Source organism: Saccostrea cucullata, unplaced genomic scaffold (genome assembly GCF_032062105.1).
Source record: "Saccostrea cucullata isolate Sc308-1 unplaced genomic scaffold, CSIRO_AGI_Scuc_v1 ctg5653, whole genome shotgun sequence".
Classification (NCBI taxonomy): Eukaryota; Metazoa; Mollusca; class Bivalvia; order Ostreida; family Ostreidae; genus Saccostrea; species Saccostrea cuccullata.
This window is the reverse complement of record NW_026937336.1, coordinates 19,470-42,823: the sequence shown is the minus strand read 5'-3', so window position 1 is coordinate 42,823 and position 23,354 is coordinate 19,470. Positions and strand designations below refer to the sequence as shown.

At 36.8% G+C, this 23,354-nt stretch overlaps 1 protein-coding gene across 1 annotated transcript; it reads left to right on the top strand.

Moving 5' to 3' along the window:
* Positions 1 to 20,850: 20,850 nt before the first annotated feature.
* On the top strand, positions 20,851 to 22,050 carry LOC134247936 (uncharacterized). The gene has a single exon (XM_062730331.1). The coding sequence runs from the start codon at positions 20,851 to 20,853 to the stop codon at positions 22,048 to 22,050; it is 1,200 nt and encodes a 399-aa protein (XP_062586315.1).
* Positions 22,051 to 23,354: the final 1,304 nt, after the last annotated feature.

Below are 23,354 nucleotides of genomic sequence, written 5' to 3'. Positions count from 1 at the left end.
ATATTTAAAAAATAATGACGTTGTCGGACGTCATGAAACTAAGAGGCGACAGCTCCGATTGATCATATTATGACGTCGACGTTTTTTATTTAATAATAATTTGGAAAATAATGAACGTCTCAAGCTTAAATTTTCAGCATTTCTTTTTTTTATGTTTTGTATACATTCTGTAAGCTCAGACAAAATAGTACTAATTTTATAGCCCCAGTACACAAACTTTTTGATAACCCCTCGTACTTACCATCTTTCAAAAAATATAATCCTGCCTTTATTCTGTACATTCCTTCTGAGTTTGATTTTAAGATATATTTAGGCCATTTTGATATAAAATTATGTTTCGAACTGCTGTATATTTTCATGTGTTCCGGCATTCCTTAATAATTCTTACTTCTGTGTAATTTTAGTCGATCCTGCCTCTATTGGAGTCTGACCTGTATGAAATATGTCAGGTCTGTGTGTAGGGAAAACTCACCCAGAACCTGCCACAGTTTACCTCAGACCTGTATACAACAGGGGTGGTGCTAGCCAGTGGGGGATACCCGGGGGTGTTCTTATCTCAGGTATAAAACATGTAAAACATAAACGCTGTCAGGAATATGTGTTTGTTAATCTGAAACTTCGATTAACCTGATTAAAAATTCCAGGAATTGTGCAAATAAATTATTGTAAGACAGACATTTACATATACCCTCTGCCAAAATTGTGAAATTCATTGCACCAAGTACGTCAGGGTTTCTAGTCTAAGGGCGGGGCTAAAAAGATTTTATACTGAAAATGCATTATTTCTTTGGAAATCTTATTGTCTGCTCCTAGGCAAAAGACTTAATATATTCCCCATAGACTTTTCAGTCCTTTACGGTTAATAATTACATCCTCCTAATATTGCCTCTTTTATTCCTTAAGAAAACCATTGCCGTTTATTATTTCATGAACAACACTAAGCTTATCACCTGTACAGATTTGTTGATCAGTGGTTGTTCAATCAACATGATCAATGAAACCTATTATGATGGATAAACCAATCATGGCGACCAACAGAAGGCCTCTTAAATGTATGTTATAATCTTACACAACTCATTATTCAATACTGGTGATTTTTTAAAATATATTTCTTGTCTGTCCTTTTTTTTCAATAAATGATGTGTAAGCAGATATATTGTTATTGATATAATTTTGTTTAAATAGTTTTATAAATATGAGTTGAGGAAATAAATATTGGTCATTGTTTTTTTCATTCAGGAGATTCAGTCACAGAAAGTGCAACATAATTTTGGACTAGGCATAAAATATATCTTTTCTCTGGAAATAAAATTAATTTGACATGATATATGTGAACATGGTTTTAGCATATTAATGAAATAATTTATTCATTTTTCCAAATTGAGAGCCTCAGTCTTAAATGAGATGAAGTTCAAGGTCTCGTAATCATAGAAGTTTGTGTTCAGACGCAAGTGAAGTTAGAGAATTCTTTTGGGTTTTAATAAACATGTTAATTAAATTTCCATTGGTTATGAAGCCAGTGGTTTGTAACAATATTGCTTGTTCAGAACACATGTTCTTCGCGCTTTTCCCATGTGGGAATTGCAGCATTTAGCGTTGCATAATCTTTCAACATGTATTAATCAAGACGTGCAGCATTTGATTCAGTGACATCACTGATGCAGAGGATGTAGCCCCGTGCGCCATTTTGCTTTTACACGCCATGTGAGAGAATCTTTTAAATTGAAAAACACGCCTGAAATTTTTACTGCAGGCAAAATCAACTATCTTTCACATAATTGGTGTACATTAACTCATGATAGTTGGATTCTTGATGTTGTTAAAGGTTTCAAGATAGAATCCAAATATGAACCTTTTCAATTTTACATAACTAATTCGCTAAAATCTTCTGAAATTGAATATGAAGCAGCTCAAAGAGAAGTAGAAAAATTTTTAAAGAAGGGAATTGTAGAGATCATTCATGAAAATGAGAATTTATTTGAGAATTTTTCATTCAAATATTTTTCTGCGTCCATAAAAAGATGGGTCATTTAGAATTATTCTGAATTAAAAGAATTTAAATGAGTTTGTTGACAATCATCATTTCAAGATGGATACATTGAGGTCAGCAATATCTTTAATGAAACCAAATTGTTGGTTTAGCTCATTTGATATCAAAGATGCTTATTATTCTGTGAAAATTCATGAATGCAGTAGACAATTTTAAAGATTCAGGTGGGAAAATAAAACATATCAACTCACTTGTCTACCTATGGGATTAGCCAGTGCTCCACGTATTTTTACTAAAATCATAAAGCCTTTTTTGCTGAACTTGGAAATTTGGTCATTTCAATGTAATTTACATGGATGATGTTTTGTTATTGGGCAATACAAAAGATGAGTGTGAAGTTAATTTAAGAGACACCTTTAGGTCTTTAGATAGTCTAAGATTTACTATTCACCTTCATGTACTTATGCAAGCCAAAATGTTGTCTTTCTGGGATTTTTATTAGATTCGGTTACTATGACAGTTAGACTTACACCAGAGTAAGCTCAATCTATTAAAAAATTTTGTGATATGGTTTTAAATCAAAATGAAGTGACAATTAAACAGCTTGCACAGCTTGTAGGCATGTTTGTAGCCTCTGAACCAGGTGTGGAATATGCTAGACTTTATTATAAAGACCTTGGAAATAGAACAAGATTTGGTTTTAAAACTTAATCGAGGAAATTTTGAAGCCCATATAACAATTTCTCATCAGAGTAGGATACTGCTAAACTGGTGGTCTCTTAATGTGTGTAAATCCTTTAAACCATTAACTTCAAAACCCCCAAAATTCATCTTCAAAAGTGATAGTTCAAAGTTTGGATGGGGTGGAGTGAATGAAGATTCAGGTGAAGCAATTAGTGGATTATGGGACAAAAACATTTGTGAGGCACACATTAACTATTTGGAGCTTTTAGCTGGGTTTTACATTCTAAAAGGATTGGGAGAAAATATTTCTGACTCCCATTATAGACTGTATATGGACAATTCAGTAGCCGTGTCATATGTTATTAAGCAAGGGGGCAAGATTTCAACATTGAATGAACTAGCTCGTGAATTATGGACTTGGAGCATAGATAGGAACATCTGGCTTAGTGCAGAACATGGATGCAACAAACATTATAGCCGATTCGTTATCTCGCAAAAATGTAGATATGGAATGGAAGTTATATGAATGGTTTTTGATAAACTGAAAAATTTGTGTGGAAAATGTAAAATAGATTTATTTGCATCAAAGGACAATCATCAGTTAAATAAATATTATTCATATTCACCAGACCCAAATGCATTAGAAGTTGATGCCTTTTGCACATTCTTGGAGAAATATTGACTGTTATTTATTTCCTCCTATTAGTGTCATAAGCAGTGTCTTGAAGAAGATCGAGGAGGAGGAAGTGCAGTTTGCTCTGTTGATAGCTCCAGTGTGGAAGACGCAGCCGTGGTTTCCGCAGCTAATGCATCAAGTTGCAGGTCCGTGTTACCTTCTTCTCTTGAAATTGCCAAAAGATCCAAAGCGACGAGATCCCTTGACAAAGATGAAGCTGGCTTCGATCAGTTTGTCCGGCAATGATTGTACAGTAGAGAATTATCAGAAGAAACTGTGAGTATTATCTGCAGATCATTGCGGGAATCCACAAAAAGACAATATAGGGGTTATCAGCAAAAATTGTGGCAGTTTTGTTGTGAAAAACAGAGTGATCCATTTAAAACAGATGTAAATTTAGTTTTAGAATTTCTTACAAATTTGTATAAGGAAAATCTTGGTAACAGTGCTTTGAACAGCAGAAGGATAAAACGTACGCTGAAATAGGACCTGAGGTCCCCTGCTCAGTTCACGACTATCGGGCCTGTTTACTCCGCTACAAAAAGTAGTGCGTTGCATACGTAAAGTAAAAATAGAATAAATCGTAATACTGTGAAGCCTTTAAAGTGTAAAAAAAAATAACCTGTGGTTAGCTGCAGATCTGTAGCGTTATGTTTTTATATAATTGTGTTTGACCATAACGCTACAGATCCCATAATGTAAAAAAAGTGCAATTTACGGCGCAATATTTTTTGCGCTCTTTTCCCAACTTTCCAGCATCGGTCAATCAACTACCTTTCAACTCCCAATTCTAAGCACATTATCTAACTAATCTGTATATTTTATCCATCTCCCAACCCTTTATAGACGTCTATTCCAATGATAAACTCCTATGATTAAAATTATTTCTTAGATAACGGAAAGTTCACTTCAACCGAGTTTATTGCCTGTAGAGACAACTATAAATGGTTGGGAGGCGCATAAACTATATATATTGGCTACAAAATGTGTATAGAATTAGGAGTTGAAAGGTAGTTGATCGACCGATGCTGGAAAGTGGAGAAATTCTCCCCCAAAGATGTGCAAAAAATATTGCGCCGTAAATTGCACTTTTTTGCACTATCGGATCTGTAGCGTTATGGTCAAAGACAAATACATAAAACCATAACGCTACAGATCTGCAGCTAACCTGTGGTCTCCCTTATGATTTTATTCCATGTAACGTTATAGTACACATCTGTAGGGGACAACAGGAAGGTGACCAGGGAACAAGTAATATTGTACATCAGTGGGGGGACCAGAGGTCACCTTAAACTGTACATCAGTAGGGAAGCAAGAAGACCCCTTAATGTACATCAGTAGGGGGACCAGAGGACACCTTATTTGTACATCAGTAAGAGGACCAGAGGTCATATTATATTGTACATCAGTAGGGGGACCGGAACACACCTTATATTACACTTTAGATCAATAGGGGGACCAGAGGACACCTTAAATTGTACATCAGTAGGGGACTTCGTATTTAGGGGGACCAGAGGTCACCTTATATTGTACATCAGTGGTGGGACCAAAGGACACCTTTAATGTACATTAGTAGGGGAAACAGAGGTCACCTCATATTGTGCATAAGTAGGGAACATCAGTAGGGGGACCAGGGATCACCTTATATTTTATAAAACTTAGGGGGCCAGGGATCACCTTATATAGTACATTAGTAGGGGGCCAGAGGTTACCTTATATTGTACAACATTAAGGGGACGAAAGGACACCTTATATTGTACATCAGTAGGAAATAACAGTAGGGGGACCAGAGGTCATCTTATAGTGTACATCAGTAGGGGGACAGAGCCTTCAGTTCAGTTTTTACTGGGTGGACCAGAAGTAAACTAATATTGTACAACAAAAAGTTGACCAAAATTCACCTTATATGTTATTTCATTATGGAGACTTATGGTCATCTTTATATTGTATAACAGAAAGGGGACCATAGGTCACCTTATACTGTACAAAAGCAGACGTCAGATTATATTGTCCAAGGTGACCTCTGATCCCCCTTCTGTTGTTAGATATAAGGTGACCTCTGGTCCCCCTACTGATGAACAATATAAGGTACCCTCTGGTCCCCGATGCACAATATAAAGTGACCTCTGGTCCTCCTTCTGATGTACAATTTAAGGTGACCCTTGGTCCCCCTTTATCAATGTACAATATCAGGTGACCTCTGGTCATCCTACTGATGTTACATATAAAGTAACCTCTGGTCCCTTTACTTATGTATAATATAAGGTGACCTCTGGTCCCCTATTTATGTACAATATAAGCTGACCTCTGGTCCTTCTGCTGATATACAATATAAGATGACCTCTGGTCCTACTACTGATGTACAATATTAGGTGTTCTCTGGTCCCCTTATTGATGTTCAGTATAAGGTGACTTCTGATCCCTGTACTAATGTACAGTAAAATAATAGGTGACTACTAGTCTCTATACTCATGAAAAATATCAGGTGACCTCTGGTCCCCGTACTGATTTACAATATAAGGTGTTCTCTGGTCACCCAACTGATGTACAATATAAGGTGAACCCTGGTACAACTGCTGATGATCAATATAAAGTGACCCCTCATCCCCTTACTGATGTACAATTTAAGTGATCTCTAGTCCCCCTTCTGGTGTTAAATATAAGGTGTCCTCTGGTCCTGCTACAGATGAACAGTACAATATTAGGTGACCACTATTCACCATACAATATAAAATGACATATGGTCAAAATTCTGATGTTTAATATAAGGTGACCTCTGTTCCCCCTACTGATGTACAATGAAAGGTGACCTAAGGTGCCCCTGCTGATGTACATATGTAACTTCTGGTCATCCTTCTGATGTTTAATCTAAGGTGACCACTGGTCCCCCTACTTATACAAAATAAAGTGACCTTTGGTTCCCCTACTGATATTCAATATAAGGTGAACTCTTTTCTCCTACTGATTTACAATGTAAGGTGACCTCTGGTCCCCCAACTGATGTACAATATAAGGAGTCCTCTGGTCCCCCTACTGATGTAAAATATAAGGTTTCCTTTATTTCCCTTATTGGTGTACAATATAAGGTGACCTCTGGCCCCTCTACTGATGTACAGTACAATATAAGTTGTCCACTAGCCCCCGTATTAATCTAAAATATCAGGTGACCTCTGGTCCCCGTAATGATGTACAAAATAAGGTGTCCTCTGGTCTCCCTACTGATGTACAATAAAAGATTACCCCTTTTCCCTACTGATGTACAATATAAGGTGTCTTCTTGTCCCCCTACAGATGTATAGTATAAGGTGTCCTCTGGTCCCCCTATTGATATACAAGAGGTGACCTCAGGCCTTTCTGCTGGTGTACAATATAAGATGACCACTGGTCCTACTACTAATATAAAATATAAGGTGTCCTCTGGTCCCGCTACAGATGTACAGTACAATATAAGGTGACTACTAGTCCCCGTATAATATAATGTGACTTCTGGTCCTTCTGCTGATGTACAATATACGATGACTTCTGGTTTTACTACTGATGTACAATATAAGGTGACCTCTTGTCTCTCTACTGATGTACAGTACAATATGAGGTGACCAATAGTCCCCGTACTAATGTAAAATATCGGGTGACCTCTGGTCCCCGTACTAATGTGAAATATCGGGTGACCTCTGGTCCCCGTATTGATGTACAATATAAGGTGTCCACTGGTCCCCCTACTGATGTATAGTATAAGGTGTCCTCCCCCCCCCCCCCCCCCCCCCCCCCCCGACTGATATACAATATAAGGTGCCCTCTGGTATCCCTACTTATGTACAATATAAGGTGTCCTCCGGTCCCTCTACTTATGTACAGTACAATATTAGGTTACCTGTAGTCCCCCTACTGTGGTACATTATAGGGCGACCTCTGGTCCCCCAAATGATGTACAATTTAAGGTATCTCTGTGTCCCCCTATTTTGTGCAATAAAAGATTACCTTTTGACCCCTATTGATTTAAAATGTAAGGTGACCTATGATCCCTCTGATGATGTACAATATAAGGTGACAACTGGTCTCCCTAATGATGTTAAATATAAGGTGGCCTATGGTCCCCCTACTGATGTTCAATGTATGGTGATCTTTGGTCCCCCTATTGATGTAACATATTAGGTTACCTCTGGTCACCCTTTATTTCCCGTTTCTGCTAATATACATATTAGAAAGTTGATCTTTATAAAGTTATAAATATGATTATTTTGGAGTAAGACAAAGAAAACTGTCTATCATATAAAATTCAATTAATATATAAGGTGACCTGAGGTCTCCGTATTGATGATATCGATGGATTTACTTTTGTGCCTTTATTGTCTGGAGAGTTCCTAGAATGTTTTATTACTACGCAAAATGACGAACTATTTGCGGGGGACCCCAGGTCCTAGTTCAGCGTACGTTTTATCCTTCTGCCTTTGAACACGGCAAGAAGCTCATTTAGTTCATTTTTGTCTCGTTCTGATCACTCGAGTAAGAAAATATGTGATCATATACTGCGTATTAGTTTAACATTTTATGAAGGATGTATTTTTGTCAATACCAACTTTACCCAAATATCATTTTACATGGGATGTAAATAAGGTTTTAGGATATCTTAAGACATTTCCTCCTGTGCAGGATTTATCTTTGCTTCAATTGTCAAAGAAATTGGCAATGTTGTTAGCCTTATTATCTGGACAGCGAAAACAAGGTTTACATCTTCTAGATTTTACAAATTTTTCTGTGAGAGATAATATATTAATCATTAACTATGGTGACTTGTTAAAGCAAACAAGACCAGGGCATCATTAGATGAAATTTTTATTGCTGCTTATCCAAATGATATAGATTTATGTATTGTACATGTATATAAGGAATATGTTCATAGAACAAAAAAATTGAGGGGTTCAGAATGTAAATTATTTATTAGTATCCAAAAGCCTCACAATCCAATTTCTGTGGATACCATTGGTCGATGGATCAAATCAGTTATGACATATGCTGGAGTAGACATGAACTGTTTTTTGCCGCATAGTACACGATCAGCAGCAACTAGTGCTTCAGCTAAAGCTAAGGTGTCTGTTGCCACAATTCTGAGAACAGCAGGTTGGACTACTGACAAAACCTTTAGAAAATTTTATAACAAACCATTTAAACTGTCTAGTGAATTCAGCAATGCTTTGCTGAACAATTTTCAAAATGACAACTTGTAGCATATTATATAAGGGAATGTATTCATCAATCTGAGTTGGAGTTATTAAAAGTTAGCTAAAACTTGTTTGCATTTATTTGATGATGAAGTTTGTGATCTATTATTATTGGGTCATCGATTCTTAAGTCTCATTTGAGACTGAGGATCTTAAGGTATCCGATCCATATTAGCCCCAGATTCAATGGAATTGAATGCATAATAGATATGTATGAGCTGAATACTCAGTGCAATTAGAACTATTTTTCATCTTTTAGTATCAGAATGTGAGAGTAGGACATGTCCTAATTTATGACCTTTTCCCTCCCTTGACGAGTTATCTCCCTCTGATTTTATTCAATAAAATTAATTTTTTTAAACATCTGTCTGGTAAAAAAATTATTTCTTTTTCTATTACGAATGATTAAATACATCTTTTCAACACAGCATTTTTTGATATTTGAGGTATTTATTTTTTTATCTTTAAAAACTTACTTCTTTCCATAGACTTCAATGCAATCTTCAATAATTAATTTCTGCTTAGGCAATAAAATTTATGAAAATTTCTCTTGGTAAATCCCTTTCTACCCTAAAATGCTTTAAAATGATATAAGGATATTTTACAAACAATTGATAGTTAAGGTTAGAAATTTTGATCCTAATATGGGTCGTATACCTTAATGGGGATAAATTATAAAGTAAAACGAGACTTACCAACACTACGAATTTTTCGATCCCACCCTATTATTTTAAATTTACTTGAAGCCCCGATATTTACTACTACTCCTCTGAATTATGATTACGTGACCTTGAACTTCAACTCAAGTGATCCCTACGTTTCTCAATGGAAGAAAAACTCCGGTCAAACTTCACCTTCCAGGTAAGTCTCGTTTAACTTTATAATTTTGTCAAACATGCTAAATTTACTGCAGACGTACTTTTTCCTACGGAGTCAAAATTCCATTGAATCATTATTTCTTTTTAATCCAGGAGTAAAAAAATTATGCAGATTTCTTGGACTTGCACTACATGCCTAACACATCTACTCAAGTATAAGATTGAATGTAAGCGCATTCATAGAGTAAAATTAATATCGCGTGGAAGAAAGAACTTCTATAGTATATCGCGTATCCACTTATCATCGAAAGATATATTTTAATAACTACGACCTTATTTTTCTTATTGTACATTGTAATGCATATTGTATCTTGAAATGCATGAAATAGTAAATTTTAATGTCACATGGTGAATAAATTAAGATTATAATAAATACTATATGATTTATTCATTAATAATTTGTGACCTAATATATACTAATTATTTCATTATCATCATCATCATTTTCATCCATTATACAGCATAGTAAATTATAGTCCTCTGGAATTTACTATGTGTGAAGTTAATTAGTTAAAGTCGCTCATTCATATTCATGGGATTGAACGCTCATTGGTTGGTTTGAGAGTGTCAAAGGTCAAAGGTGTTTATGTCAGAGTGGGTGCGGCTTGAAGCTGTTTGATTGGTTGATATTTTAGTGTGAGAAGTGTGTGAGTATTTTACTAGTTTGGTACCAAATACGCATGCTTGGCGCCAAATACCCTTACTAATTCACTCCACCCTAAGACAGCCAGGAGAAAGGAAGAGTTTATCTCCACTCCATTAAGTCTCTTATTTGATTAATAAAGACAACTTTATACCTGTCTATTCGGTAAGAATTAATTTACCACCGTTGCTCTGAATAATTATATTAAATACCCTATCTATTGATTATCTAATTAAAGAGAACAGTTAAACTAATTTAAAATAATTAAATGTGGGACTGTTTAGTGTACGAGTTTATTCATTTATTTTACAGGTCACCTTTTGTTACTTGTTATCCTTCTTATTACAACTGAAATACAGATAAACAAATGAACCCACCAACAGCTCTTTTGTTATAATTATATGAAATAACAAATATAGTGAGGCAGTGACAATGGCGCCCAACGGTGTAATTTCAGTTAAAAAGAATTCATAAGGTGATTCGATCTCATCGGTGGAGAAATCGTCCATTCATCCATCCATTCATGCATTCTTCTATATCATTCATTATGTGAATCATTCCAACACTGTGTTTTGTGTTTGTGAGTTTGACTCAGAGGCCTAACTTTATCAAGGAATGTACCGTTATGCCCCGTGCACTTGATCATTTACATATTTGTGACGTCACAGACACTAGCTAGTTTTGCTTTCGCTGGATCGTGGATCTTTGCCGCTGGAAACCGTTTTCTGGACGACGCTGGACCATTGACATTTTTCCAAGGACTCTGTGACTTTATTTATCTCTTAATCTTTATTTCATTGTGTTGTTTGAATTGCATATTTGTACTATTCTTTATTTTCATGTGCATGGTGTTAGAGTTGCATGACTGCCACGAGCGTGTAAAAATATTCTAAAGCAAAAGACTGATTAAAGTAAGTATTTTGTCTAGTTGACTGACATTTATAACATTCCCGCATGTTTCTTAACAAGATGCACTACTAACAACAGTTACGTAGTCACGATAGCGTTTTGGAAGACAGAGGAAATTTGAGTAGCAGGTGCTGGTGAGAAATAATACATAGCTATGTACATCATGTCAATTATACAACCAAACTTGGCTGTTAATTTCAGCATGTGACAGGAGATTTTGTCAGCTCTATATCTCATTTTGTTTTCCTTTGTGTAAGCTACCATGTGTAATATAAAAGCTGTGTTCTGAAGGACAGTCGCTGTAAGTCTCTGTAGCATCACGACTTGATACTGAGTCAGGAGGGTAAACTGGATCATCTGTTGCATTGTAGGGCATAAATATATCTAATACAGGTTTCTAGCAGTGTGGCAAGTGCTGTCGTGTCCTGCTATTTTTTCTCGAAACAGCTCAACATCAAATTCAACCCTACAAATTCATATATGTTCATCTGTAGATATAGATGCGGGTTGTGAAGAACATTTAGAATACAAGACCTGATGGAGGGACTCTGAAGTAGGAATTCTAAACCCTTCTCATACAACCCATACAGTCTTATAAATAGCTGATGCTGTGCTTCACCATGGACTTTACTCAGAAACATGTTATTTTGGGAACTGAAAAGGTTAGGACAGGCTCCCTCATACACCCACTTAAGGACTAGTTTGAAACAAATCCAGAAACACTCCAGGAGATTTTGTGGAACCAACGTTGTAATGTATTCTGTTGAATCACCCAGAAAACAGCTGTCTTCATGTGATAAGAACATAGCAATTTATCATCATTACTTAATCCATGGTTTAATATTTCTACTAAGAATAACTTAAGCAATCCATAAGTTAAGAATTGACAGTGGCTCATAGCACACACAAGTTTGTGTTCTGCAAGAGAGAAAGAAATTCTCATTCATTGTGCACATGATGCCCTTGTGTATGTCCTATTGCTACAAGGTGACATCCATTTTGCATAATATTATCAACAATACCAGGCTGGGGCCATGATTGACATCTGTCTGTCCATGAGGAGGCAGACGGAGGCCAAAAGTCACAAGCAAAACAGTGGGCATGATCATATCTTTTCGCCCAAAATAAAGCCCACTGACACAGGGTCCATGTAGAATGGCGTCAGGTAAACCTCCAGAACACAGAGATTTTGTGTATTCTGAGCTGGAGATATAATTAATGTTGTTCATTCTAAAACAAGCTCTCTGGATTTCTTTGTACCTTCCTGGTGACAATAAATATAATAAAGTAAATCCAGGTGGACTATCAGAACAGTCACAGAAGATCATTGTTTGTCTGTGTGTGTTGTAATACTGAGACTGAGATAAGTTCCAGATCACACGGTGATTATTAGGCCAGTACATAACGTCTATGTCTGATCCTTCTAGTCTGAATCCTTCTCTTTTGACTTCCACTTATCATCCTACTGACCTGGTCAATTGTTGTCACTTGATTTTCCACCACCTCACTGATGTCCACCACATCTCTCCTAATGGCCACCTGTTGTGACGTCCCAAGTTTATCACACAGTTCCACGAACACTGACTCGGACATATGTTGTAGGGCTGTATTCCTAATTATGAAAAACACGGAATTGATATGTCTTGATATAATATTATACACCATTATTTTATAAATGCCATTTCAAATCGTTCAATACTTACTTAATTTTGATGATTTTAAATTCAGCTTATTAATAATTTACGCTATTAAACATTTAAATTCTATTGCTATTAATGTAGATCTCAAACATGTTTTAATGTATCCGCATGATTCACTGTTCTCAGCTTAAAATATAGTTACAGTAACAACAAAATAGAGTATGCTAATTGTATACAAAGATAATGTATCACATTATTTACTGAAACAGACATTGAAGATGTTTTATGCACATTAACTTACATCGGTGATATTCTAAAGGGATCCATTTCTATGAAAATTACCAGGTTCTTGATACAAATAATACGGAAAAACCACTAAATCTACTTTCATTTGTTGTCATCTCTCACGAGAGATGACACGTTAAGTTTGATTTCCGGATGCAAAGCCCCGTGCAAGCTATGGCACGCCAAATTCACAACAAGAGGCCCATGGGCCACATCGCTCACCTGAATAGCATTGGTGATGCCGTTCTTTACCCAATTTCTCCATTGTAATACCTAGTGTGACCCCACTCCCTCCGGGGAATCATGATTTCAACAATCTAGAATCTACACTACCCCAGGATGTTTCCCCATAAGTTTCAGTTATTTTTTTGGCCTGGTGGTTCTTGAAAAGAGACCGGTGACGGTAGCCTAGTGGTAGAAGCGTTCGCTTCGTGATCGGGAGGTCCGGGTTCGATTCTCGATCGCGGCGCCGCGTCATACCTAAGACGTAAACAAAGGTAGTGACTGTTTCTTCGCCAAGCGCTCGGCACTAGAAGTGAAAGTCACGGGTCTTTCGGATATGACCTTAAAAAACGTAGGTCCCGTGTCACGTAAGGCGTTGGCACGATAAAGAACCCTAACTGCTCAATGGCCCTGAGTACCGAGTATAGGTCTAAATTTGAAGCCCTTCACCGGCATCGGTGACGTCTCCATATGAGTGAAAAATTCTCAAGAGGGACGTTAAACAATATACAATCAATCAATCAATCTTGAAAAGAGGATTTTTAAAGTTTGTTCCTATATATTTCTATGTAAAACATGGATTCTCTGTTGTGGCCCCACCCAACCCACGGGGTCATGATCTGAACAAACATGAATCTCAGAACCTGATGATGCTTCCATATAAATATGATCAATTATGGCTTTACTATATTCTTCAGAAGAAGATTTATAAAGAGTTTTCTTACATATTTCTATATAAAACTCTGATCGGCCATTTTGGCCCCTGACTTCTGGGGGTCATGATTTGAACAAACTTGAATCTACACTACCTGAGGATGCTTCCATATAAATTTCAGCTTTCCTGGCACAGTGGTTTTTGAAAAGAAAATTTTTAAAGAATTTTCCTATATATTTCTATGTAAAACCTTGGTGAGCCATTGTGGCCCCGCCCTATCACCGGGGGTCATGATTTGAATAAATTTGAATTTACACTACCTGAGGATGCTTCCGTATAAGTTTCAGCTTTCCTGGCATTGTGGTTCTTGAGAAGAGAAATTTTAAAGAATTTTCCTATATATTTTTATGTAAAATTTTGGTCAGCCATTGTGGCCCCGCCTACCCCCTGGGGTCATAATTTGAACAAATTTGAATCTACACTACCTGAGGATGCTTCCATATAATATTCAGCTATTCTGGCACGTTGGTTCTTGAAAAGAAGATTTTAAAAGAATTTTCCTAGCCTATACATTTCTATGTTAAACTTTGGTCGGCCATTGTGGCCCCACCTACCCCTAGGGGTCAAGATTTGAACAAACTTGAATCTACACTACCTGAGGATGGTACCCCATAAATATCATCTCTCCTGGCACAGTGGTTCTTGAGAAGAAGGTTTTTAAAGAATTTTCATATATCTTCTATGTAAAACTTTGGTCGGCCATTGTGGCCCCGCCCTACCTCCGGGGGTCATGATTTGAATAAACTTGAATCTACACTACCTGTGGATGCTTCCATATAAGTTTCAGCTTTCCTGGCACAGTGGTTCTTGAGAAGAAGATTTTTAAAGAATTTTCTTTTATATTTCTATGTAAAACTTTGGTCGGCCATTTTGGCTCCGTCCTACCCTCGGGGGTCATGATTTGAACAAACTTAAATCTACATTACCTGAGGATGCTTCCATATAAGTTTCAGCTTTCCTGGAACAGTGGTTCTTGAGAAGAAGATTTCTAAAACATGCCACCAAATCTTTATTAATTCCCGATTATCACCCATTGAACGAGGGCGTGGCCCTACATTTGAACAAACTTGAATCCCCTTCACCCAAGGATGCTTTGTGGCAAGTTTGGTTGAAATTGGCCCAGCGGTTCTTGAGAAGAAGTCGAAAATGTGTAAAGTTTACAGACAGACAGGCGGACGGACAGACAGACGGACTACAGACAAAATGTGATCAGAAAAGCTCACTTGAGCTTTGGGCTCAGGTGAGCTAAAAATGAGCTAAACCTAGTTTCACAATTGATAAACTAGGTTTATCGACTGTTAACTATAGTTTACAAACCTTAAACTATAGTTAACGATTCGTAAAGTATTGTTTTCATCTGTAAAACAATATTTGACGAGTTTACGAATGCTAATCTAAGTTTATCTGTCTGTAATCAGCGTTAACAATAGATTTTGTTGATAAACATAGATTCACGTTTGTAAACTATAGTTTACAATCGTAAACTATAGTTAAGAGTTGTTAATCATAGTTTCACAAATCGCGAAACTATATTTATCAGATCGTTAACTATAGTTAACGGTTTGTAAACTATAGTTTACAAATCGTGAAACTGTATTTATCAGATAATCTATGATTGTTTTTGATGTTAAGTATAGTTTACGGTTGTGAAACATAAATTATCGCGTTTACTATGGTTTACAGATGTAAAATATAGATTAAAGTTGTTAACTATAGTTTATACTCCGTAAACTATAGTTTACAACCGATAAACCTAGTTTATCGACTGTGAAACTATGTATACATGTAGCTCATTTTTGTGAATTAGGCGTGCCATGGTAAGCAGCTATTTATAAATCGGCAATTCTCGGATGATGACGCTCGTGCTGGGCACGAACTATACAAGGAGCACCGAATGGTCACTTTGATGAAATGCGATTTATAATTCTACTCTAAATCAATTCATTACTTTCAATGAAAGTACAATAATCAACAAACACACCATTTGTACATAGCAACGACACGCAGCAGCTTTATTTGTACAGCGTATATAACATATAACATGCAAAATATGAAAATCAATTTGTGTATACACTAGATAATTACCCGCGCAAGCGCGGGAAATTGAATTTATACATACTTTACCATTTACAACAGAAAACTGAATATATTGTAGATGAAAGTTGTAGATTTTTCTGACAGACTACAGACTTATAGAGGGAAGAAATACTTTGTTCAAAAGTCAGCATGAAAGAAACGTATGTCACCTTTCCCACCCACTTTTTGTGAAGACTTGAAAAATTAAAAAAAATGCCTTAATTGACGTTTATTTCTTCAAAACTTCATACAATGTTATGGATATTGCACTTCAAATGTTCTTATTTCATTTTCATGAAGGATAAAAGCAACGGATAGACATATACGAATAAATTGATTTTGGGGATTTGGGGAAGGGGTATGAATTCACAGGTACTTGGGTCTTGGTTTATAAGTATATATGTACTCTTATCGATACGTAAAAAGGCTGCCCCCCTACTTTTTTCCCACCAATACTTTTACTATTGGAATGTTCAGTGAAAGGCTGGTTGCCCCCCCCCCCCCCCCTTAATACTACAGGAAATTCATATAAGGGAAATGTAGTGTTGAATACCAAAAAATTGGTTCTAAAAGAAGTTGGCATTGGAGAAAGACTTTTTTTTAGAGAGAAAAAAAAACTGAAGTGTCTTTATTAAAGCACAGAACTTTATAGCTGTAATTAATTGTATTTAAACAATAGGGCCTATTTTATTCGTAAGTTTTCTCTCTATTGAACACAATTAAGTTGAATAAAAATTGTACGTCGGGTTCGTTACCACAATGCTCTCAGTACGGAAAATTAGTTTTTTTCCGATAAACTCATAACAAACATTCTGGCTCTCAATGTGGTCCCCGTTTCACCGATGTAGAATTGGTTGCATCCTCCGCAAGTAATAAAATATATTAAATTTTTGGACTCACATGTCATGTCTGAATTAATAAGGAAATTTTTCCTTTGAAATTAAATGATGTCCCTTCTCTTAAAACAGAACAGAATTCGCGTGCATAAACAGCATATTCAAGTTCCTGAGTACCGTAAGATCAAACTCCGCGAACACATTGATAGATGCGGACAAGGACAATTTAAAGTATTCCCTTTTTATAAACTTTTTCAAGAAATTATAACAGAAAGAAGAGAAAAAGAGAAATATTTCATTCAAAAATTTAATCCCAGTCTTAATTGTTTGATTTAATTTGATTTCTGATAAAACTTTCACGCAGAGTGTAACCTTTCGATGTTCTCCGGCTAAGAGTATAAACACATGTCGGATTTGGTTTCAAAGGTGTGAACAAACTGCAAGCATTTAATTGCTTGCTGTCAGATTCAATTATAGATAATGATTTTTAAAGTATTAATAGTTTTGTAAGACATTGCAGTCAGGATAAAGAATGCATTTGTAAAACGTCTGAAGATGTAATGAAAGCGCTAACGTTTTAATCTGTTTTGCCTTTTTTATTTTAATTTTACCTATATATATATATATATATATATATATATATATATATATATATATATATATATATATATATATATATATATATATATATATATATATATAGCACTAAAAAACCAACAACACTGTATATCCTAAATGTCGGATCTACCAAGTAGATACAAGGTCACGGATGAAAATTTATATAAAGCACTAAAATGACCAACGACACGAACAATAAAAATTGTCAACTTTTCGGGACGCCCTGTCCCTTCCTCAGGACAAAGAAAAAAGTTAAAAGGTCATAAGAAGAAAGGAAAAAGAAAAACAAAAGCAACTAGCACTACTACTAAACTACTAAACACTATATATTTACAAACTTAGCTATATGTTGAATTGGAAATTTTTAAGAACACTATAGTTAAGAAAGAAATCCTGACCGCTAAGAAATACGTCCGGTCTATCGGGTATGCTCGGGTGAAGTGCGATTTACATAATTGAACGAATTAATTATGCTAATTAATTACAACAATCAGTAAATCGTACATTGTTTCGTTCTCTCAATATGGCGTAACTATACTTGATAAAGAATACACAGAGAAAAATAATACAGCAGGGATATTTTAAAATATGAATTATGATCTATTATAAATTTTGAAATAATATAGGACTTTAAAGAAATTTAAGAAATAAATCTGGACCACTATGAAATACGTCCGGTCTATCGGGTATACTCGGGTGAAGTGCGATTTACATAATTGAACGAATTAATTATGCTCATTAATTACGACAATTAGTAAATCGTACATTGTTTCATTCTCTCATAAGGTATAACTATACATGATAAAGAATAATCAAAGAAAAATATTACAGCAGGGATATTCTAAAATATGAATTATGATCTATTATAAATTTCTAAATTATTTAGGACATATTATCGGGAAAAAATAAATTAACAAAGGGGTAAGCAATTCATAGTTATGTGGGTTGTTCGAGAGTTGCTGACGCAAATTAACTGTAGAGTTAGCACTAAATTGAGAGAATAATCCTGTTTAGTATCTTCAGGAATTGGGTCTAGTTTACGTTCATTCTGGTGAAGTCATTCAGTTTGTTAATGCCATTAGGGCGGAATGACTTCAGTCTGTGCATCCAGAACTTTTCCTTGCTTTTTCTCTGAGCGTCTGTCCATCTTGAGTAATGGTCAATCACCACTACTGTCATGTCTTCCCATTTGTGACCCTCAAGGTTGAAATGTTCCCCAACAGGTTCATTGATTTTTTGGTCCTAATGGTCGAACGGTGGTTATTGACTCTTCTGCAGAGATCTCCTGTTTCACCAATATACTGTTTGGAGCAAACTTTGCAACTGATGAGATAAATGCAGTTGTCAGTATGACAGGACAAATTCCCTAGTATTTTGTAGCTGCGGCCTGTAACAGGGCTGTTAAAACTGTCCATGTCGGTGCTGTGCTTACAAAGAAGACATCTTCTGTCAGGGCAAGTTTTAAAGCCCCCGTTAGGTAATGGGTTGTCCAGTCTGGTTCTTACTACCATGTCCTTTAGGTTCCTTGGGCGTCCGTATGCAGCCAGTGGGGGTTCCTTAAAGACCTCTGCCATTCGTTTGTTTGAATGGAGAATCGGTAGGTTCTTTTGAAGGATACCGCTAAGGTTCTTAAGGACGGGATGGTATGTGGTTACCAGAGGGAACCTGCCGCTATTTTCTTTCTCCTTGTAGCGTAATAGGTTTTGCCTGTCATGTCCCGCCATCTCATCAATAGCTGTATGTACGGTGCAGGCATTGTAGCCTCTTTTGCATAAGTGGGACTTAAGAAGACCACTTTGCTCCTGATAAGGCAGGGGACGAACAGATGCGTCGAATTCTGGTGGCTAGACCCTTAGGCACTCCCTTAAAAGTGTTGGGGATGACAGCTATTGGGCATAAGATATAGGTGGGAGTCTGTGGGTTTGGTGTGGAGACTGAATTCGATTTCACCGTCAATCAGGGTAGATGTAGTATCTAGGAATATGTTTTTCGAATTAGATACGTCTACTGTAAATTTGATTGACTGATGAAAGGTGTTGGCAAACGTAAAGAATGCCTCGAGGCTCTCGCGACATTCCACCCACTTCATCTCTATATCGTCAATGAAACGCAACCAGCTATGGGGCCTAAATGGTGCTTGAAGTAACAAGTTGCGTTCCAGTCTGCCCATGAAGACATTGGCATAAGACGGTGCCATTTTCGTACACATAGCAGTGCCATTAACTTGCAGGTAATGTTCTCCATTAAACATGAAGTTGTTGAACTTGAGAACATGTTCAAGGAGCTTAGCAAAGGACTCGGTAGAAGGAACTAGTATGGATCTACTATCCCAGACTTCTCTACAGGCTTCGATACCCTCATCGTGCGGAATATTGGTGTACAAAGATGTGACGTCCATAGTCACGAGGAGGGTATGATCTGGGAGGCCAGTAGAGGGCGTCTTGTTAATGTAGTCCGTGGTGTCCTTAAGATAGGATGGCAAACTTTCTATGTGTGGACGGAGATGTAAATCAATGAATTCAGAAATTTTCTCCGTGGGGTGTCCAATTGCGCTGACTATGGGGCGACCAGGCATGCCTTCTTTGTGTATTTTAGGAAGCAGATAGAATTGTCCTGGACTACAGTCAATAGGATTTAAGGTCTCATAGACGTACCAATCTCATTTTTCTCAAACATATCGTCAAGAGTTTTGGTAATGGCGTCGGAGAATTCTTTAGTAGGGTCAGAGTCCAGTTTCTTATAGAAACGTTCGTCTGAGAGTTGTCTTTGGGCCTCCGCCAAGTAAGTCTCTTTATCCATTACTACAACTGTAGAGCCTTTGTCTGCTTTCTTAATTACAATGTCATCCCAATTTTTTAATGATTGTAAGGCAGATCTCTCCTCCTTACTCAAATTGTCGGGAGTTTTGTCTGGCATTGAAAGGAGCTTCTCTATGTCTAACTCAACGGCGTCAATATACGACTCAAGCGCGCCTCACTTGCCCGGTGTAGGTTCCCAGGCACTCTTGGGCTTATAGAGTTTGTGTTCCTCTAGGTCGTGAAAATCTGGCTTGGAAGAGTCGTATGAATTTGCTTCGAAGTCTTTTCTAGAGAAGTGCTCCTACAAACGAAGTCTCCGGAAGAATGCTCGGGTGTCCTCTCTGACTTGCTTATCGTCGACCTCATGTGGCGTGGGGCAGAAATTTAGCCCCTGTGAGAGAAGTGAGGTCTCCGATTCGGAGAGAGGAGCACTAGATGTATTGAGCACTGGGCAGACGTCAGGAGTTTGTATGGGTCCGTCCCTCGCAACTGTCTTAATGCGTTTGAAGCGTCTCGAGCGGGGTTTACGTGTTTTGTTAACTCTGACCTCTGACCAGTTGTTCCTAGACTGTGGAACACTGTCGCGGAGAAATTTCTTTTTTTTGAGTCTTGTTGACTATAATGATTTGACTATGATGATAAATTGCTATGTTCTTATCACATGAAGACAGCTGTTGTCTGGGTGATTCAACAGAATACATTACAACGTTGGTGTCCACAAAATCTCCTGGAGTGTTTCTGGATTTGTTTCAAACTAGTCCTTAAGTGGGTGTATGAGGGAGCCTGTCCTAACCTTTTCATTCCCCAAAATAACATGTTTCTGAGTAAAGTCCAAGGTGAAGCACAGCATCAGCTATTTATAAGACTGTATGGGTTGTATGAGAAGGGTTTAGAATTCCTGCTTCAGAGTCCCTCCATCAGGTCTTGTATTCTAAATGTTCTTCACGACCCCCATCTCTCCATCTGTACAGATGAACATACTCTGATTTCTGAGGTTGAATTTGATGTTGAGCTGTTTCAAGAGATACGCAGACACGACACACTTCCCACACCAAACCTAGAAACCTGTATTAGATATATACATACAATAGAACAGATGATAGATTTACCCCTCCTGACTCAGTATCAAGTCGTGATGCTACAGAGACTTACAGCGACTGTCCTTCAGAACACAGCTTTTATATTACACATGGTAGCTTACACAAAGGAAAACAAAATGAGATATAGAGCTGACAAAATCTCCTGTCACATGCTGAAATTAACAGCCAAGTTTGGTTGTATAATTGACATGATATACATAGCTATGTATTATTACAAGACGCTTAGATATACAGAGGCTTTATCTATTATAGAGATGATCAAGAACAAGTTAGCACAGCCATATGTGATGTATGACTATGTAGATAGAGCGATGTATACTGAGGCTGTAGGGGGACAGTCCTGGTCTACAAAGATGAGACAGGCTGTAGCATGGATTATCCTGCTTTACAATAAAACCCATTACATCAATGAGTTATTACCAGAACAACAATCTGCTCAACAGAAAATTAAGGGTTATACTTCATTACATGTCCCACCCCTTGTACTGTTACACATGCTAGAAATCCTGTGCTACAGACATGTAGACACAATGAGAGCACAAACAGCTCTAGATGATCTTCAGACCCTAGTTCACTATGATCAAGGACCGTATACACCTTTACATTTCAGAGACATATCATGGCAGATTCTGGGAATCTGTCAACAGGTGACAGGGAATCCCCAGGCTGCTCTATACTCATACCAACAATCTCTCAGACAAGAACCATTTAACGATATACACACAGCCACAAAAATGAGAATACAGGGAACTCGTCATTAAGATAACTAATTAAGTGAAAGAAATGATAGGAATTTGTTGAATACATCTGGTAGAATTTATAATTTTAATATTTCTTCTCTAAAATATTTTCTGAATGATCATTTAATTGATTTAAATTCACTTATCATTTTAAAATATAAGTTTAATAAACCATTGTGTACACATACATGTAGAAGAAAAACACTTCCAGAAATCTGCGTGTTATATTGTCATTTTTTCTATTCATATCCACTTAAATGTGATCTCTAATGCAACTGTTGTGTAAAGCACATTTTGAGTGGCTAATGCACTGGTGTTTGAGGCATCAACGAGAGTGAAAGTTTTTGATTATGACATCACAATAGACAGATGTAAAACATCTCACTCTCTGGTGTATTGAATATTATACAGTACAATTATGGACTCCAGTGTAAGTTGATATGTGGTTATAAGGACACAATGGCAATTGATATTGACCTCAGACACAGAAAGTGATAGGGAGCGAGCCTGCCATGAATCCTTATAACAACATATTGACAGTTCACTGAAGTCCATAATAGTTATATTATATATTTGTTATATATTACATAAATGTTAAATTTTTATACTAAAGCAAGAAAAAAATGACCTTGGACCCCCCAGGAAAACGCAAACCGCCTTGAAAAGGCGAATTTTTGTTAAATTGGTATGAAAAGTTGAAGGTTTGCAGCATTAAAAATCATCGACTACACCCCTTTCACCCAAAGATGCTTTATGCCAAAATTGGTAGAAATTGGTTGAGCGTTTGCAGAGAGGAAGCTGAAAATGTTCAAATGTTGACACACCCTGCAAAATTGGATAGCAACAGACCATCTGAGTGACTCAGGTGACCTGAAATATGCAGTAGTTTTAGCTGTAGGTGACTTAAACATGAAGCATGAAAACATTTCTCAGTAGTCTATAGTGTAAAATTAATCATACTTCGGCTAAAAGAAAAAAAAGATGGTTTTGCAATGCTTTATTGTTGTATACAATTGTTTGCGGTTTGGGAATATATTTGCCTTCACTGTGGTACTTGAAGAAAGTTTGTGTTCTTGTTTAGCCAAAAAGAAAGCCTTGTATATACAAACACTGATATAACTAGAGCCGAGCTCGTTGCAAAGCAACGAGTAGGTCTTCCGTCGGAGCTGTGGACAGGAAGTACAGACCTTGGGTCAAGATCACTGCACTTTCTTATGTGAACAACCTTTCTTCTCAGCACGAGCCTCCAGTGAATCTTAATTACAAAGTTATGCTTAAACATTTTTTCTCTCTCAGTGACCTGGATTTGCCAGAAAGACCTTTGA

Excerpts from the sequence above, each read along its gene's own strand:
- LOC134247936 (XM_062730331.1), top strand. The coding sequence starts at position 20,851 with ATGAAGACAGCTGTTGTCTGGGTGATTCAACAGAATACATTACAACGT.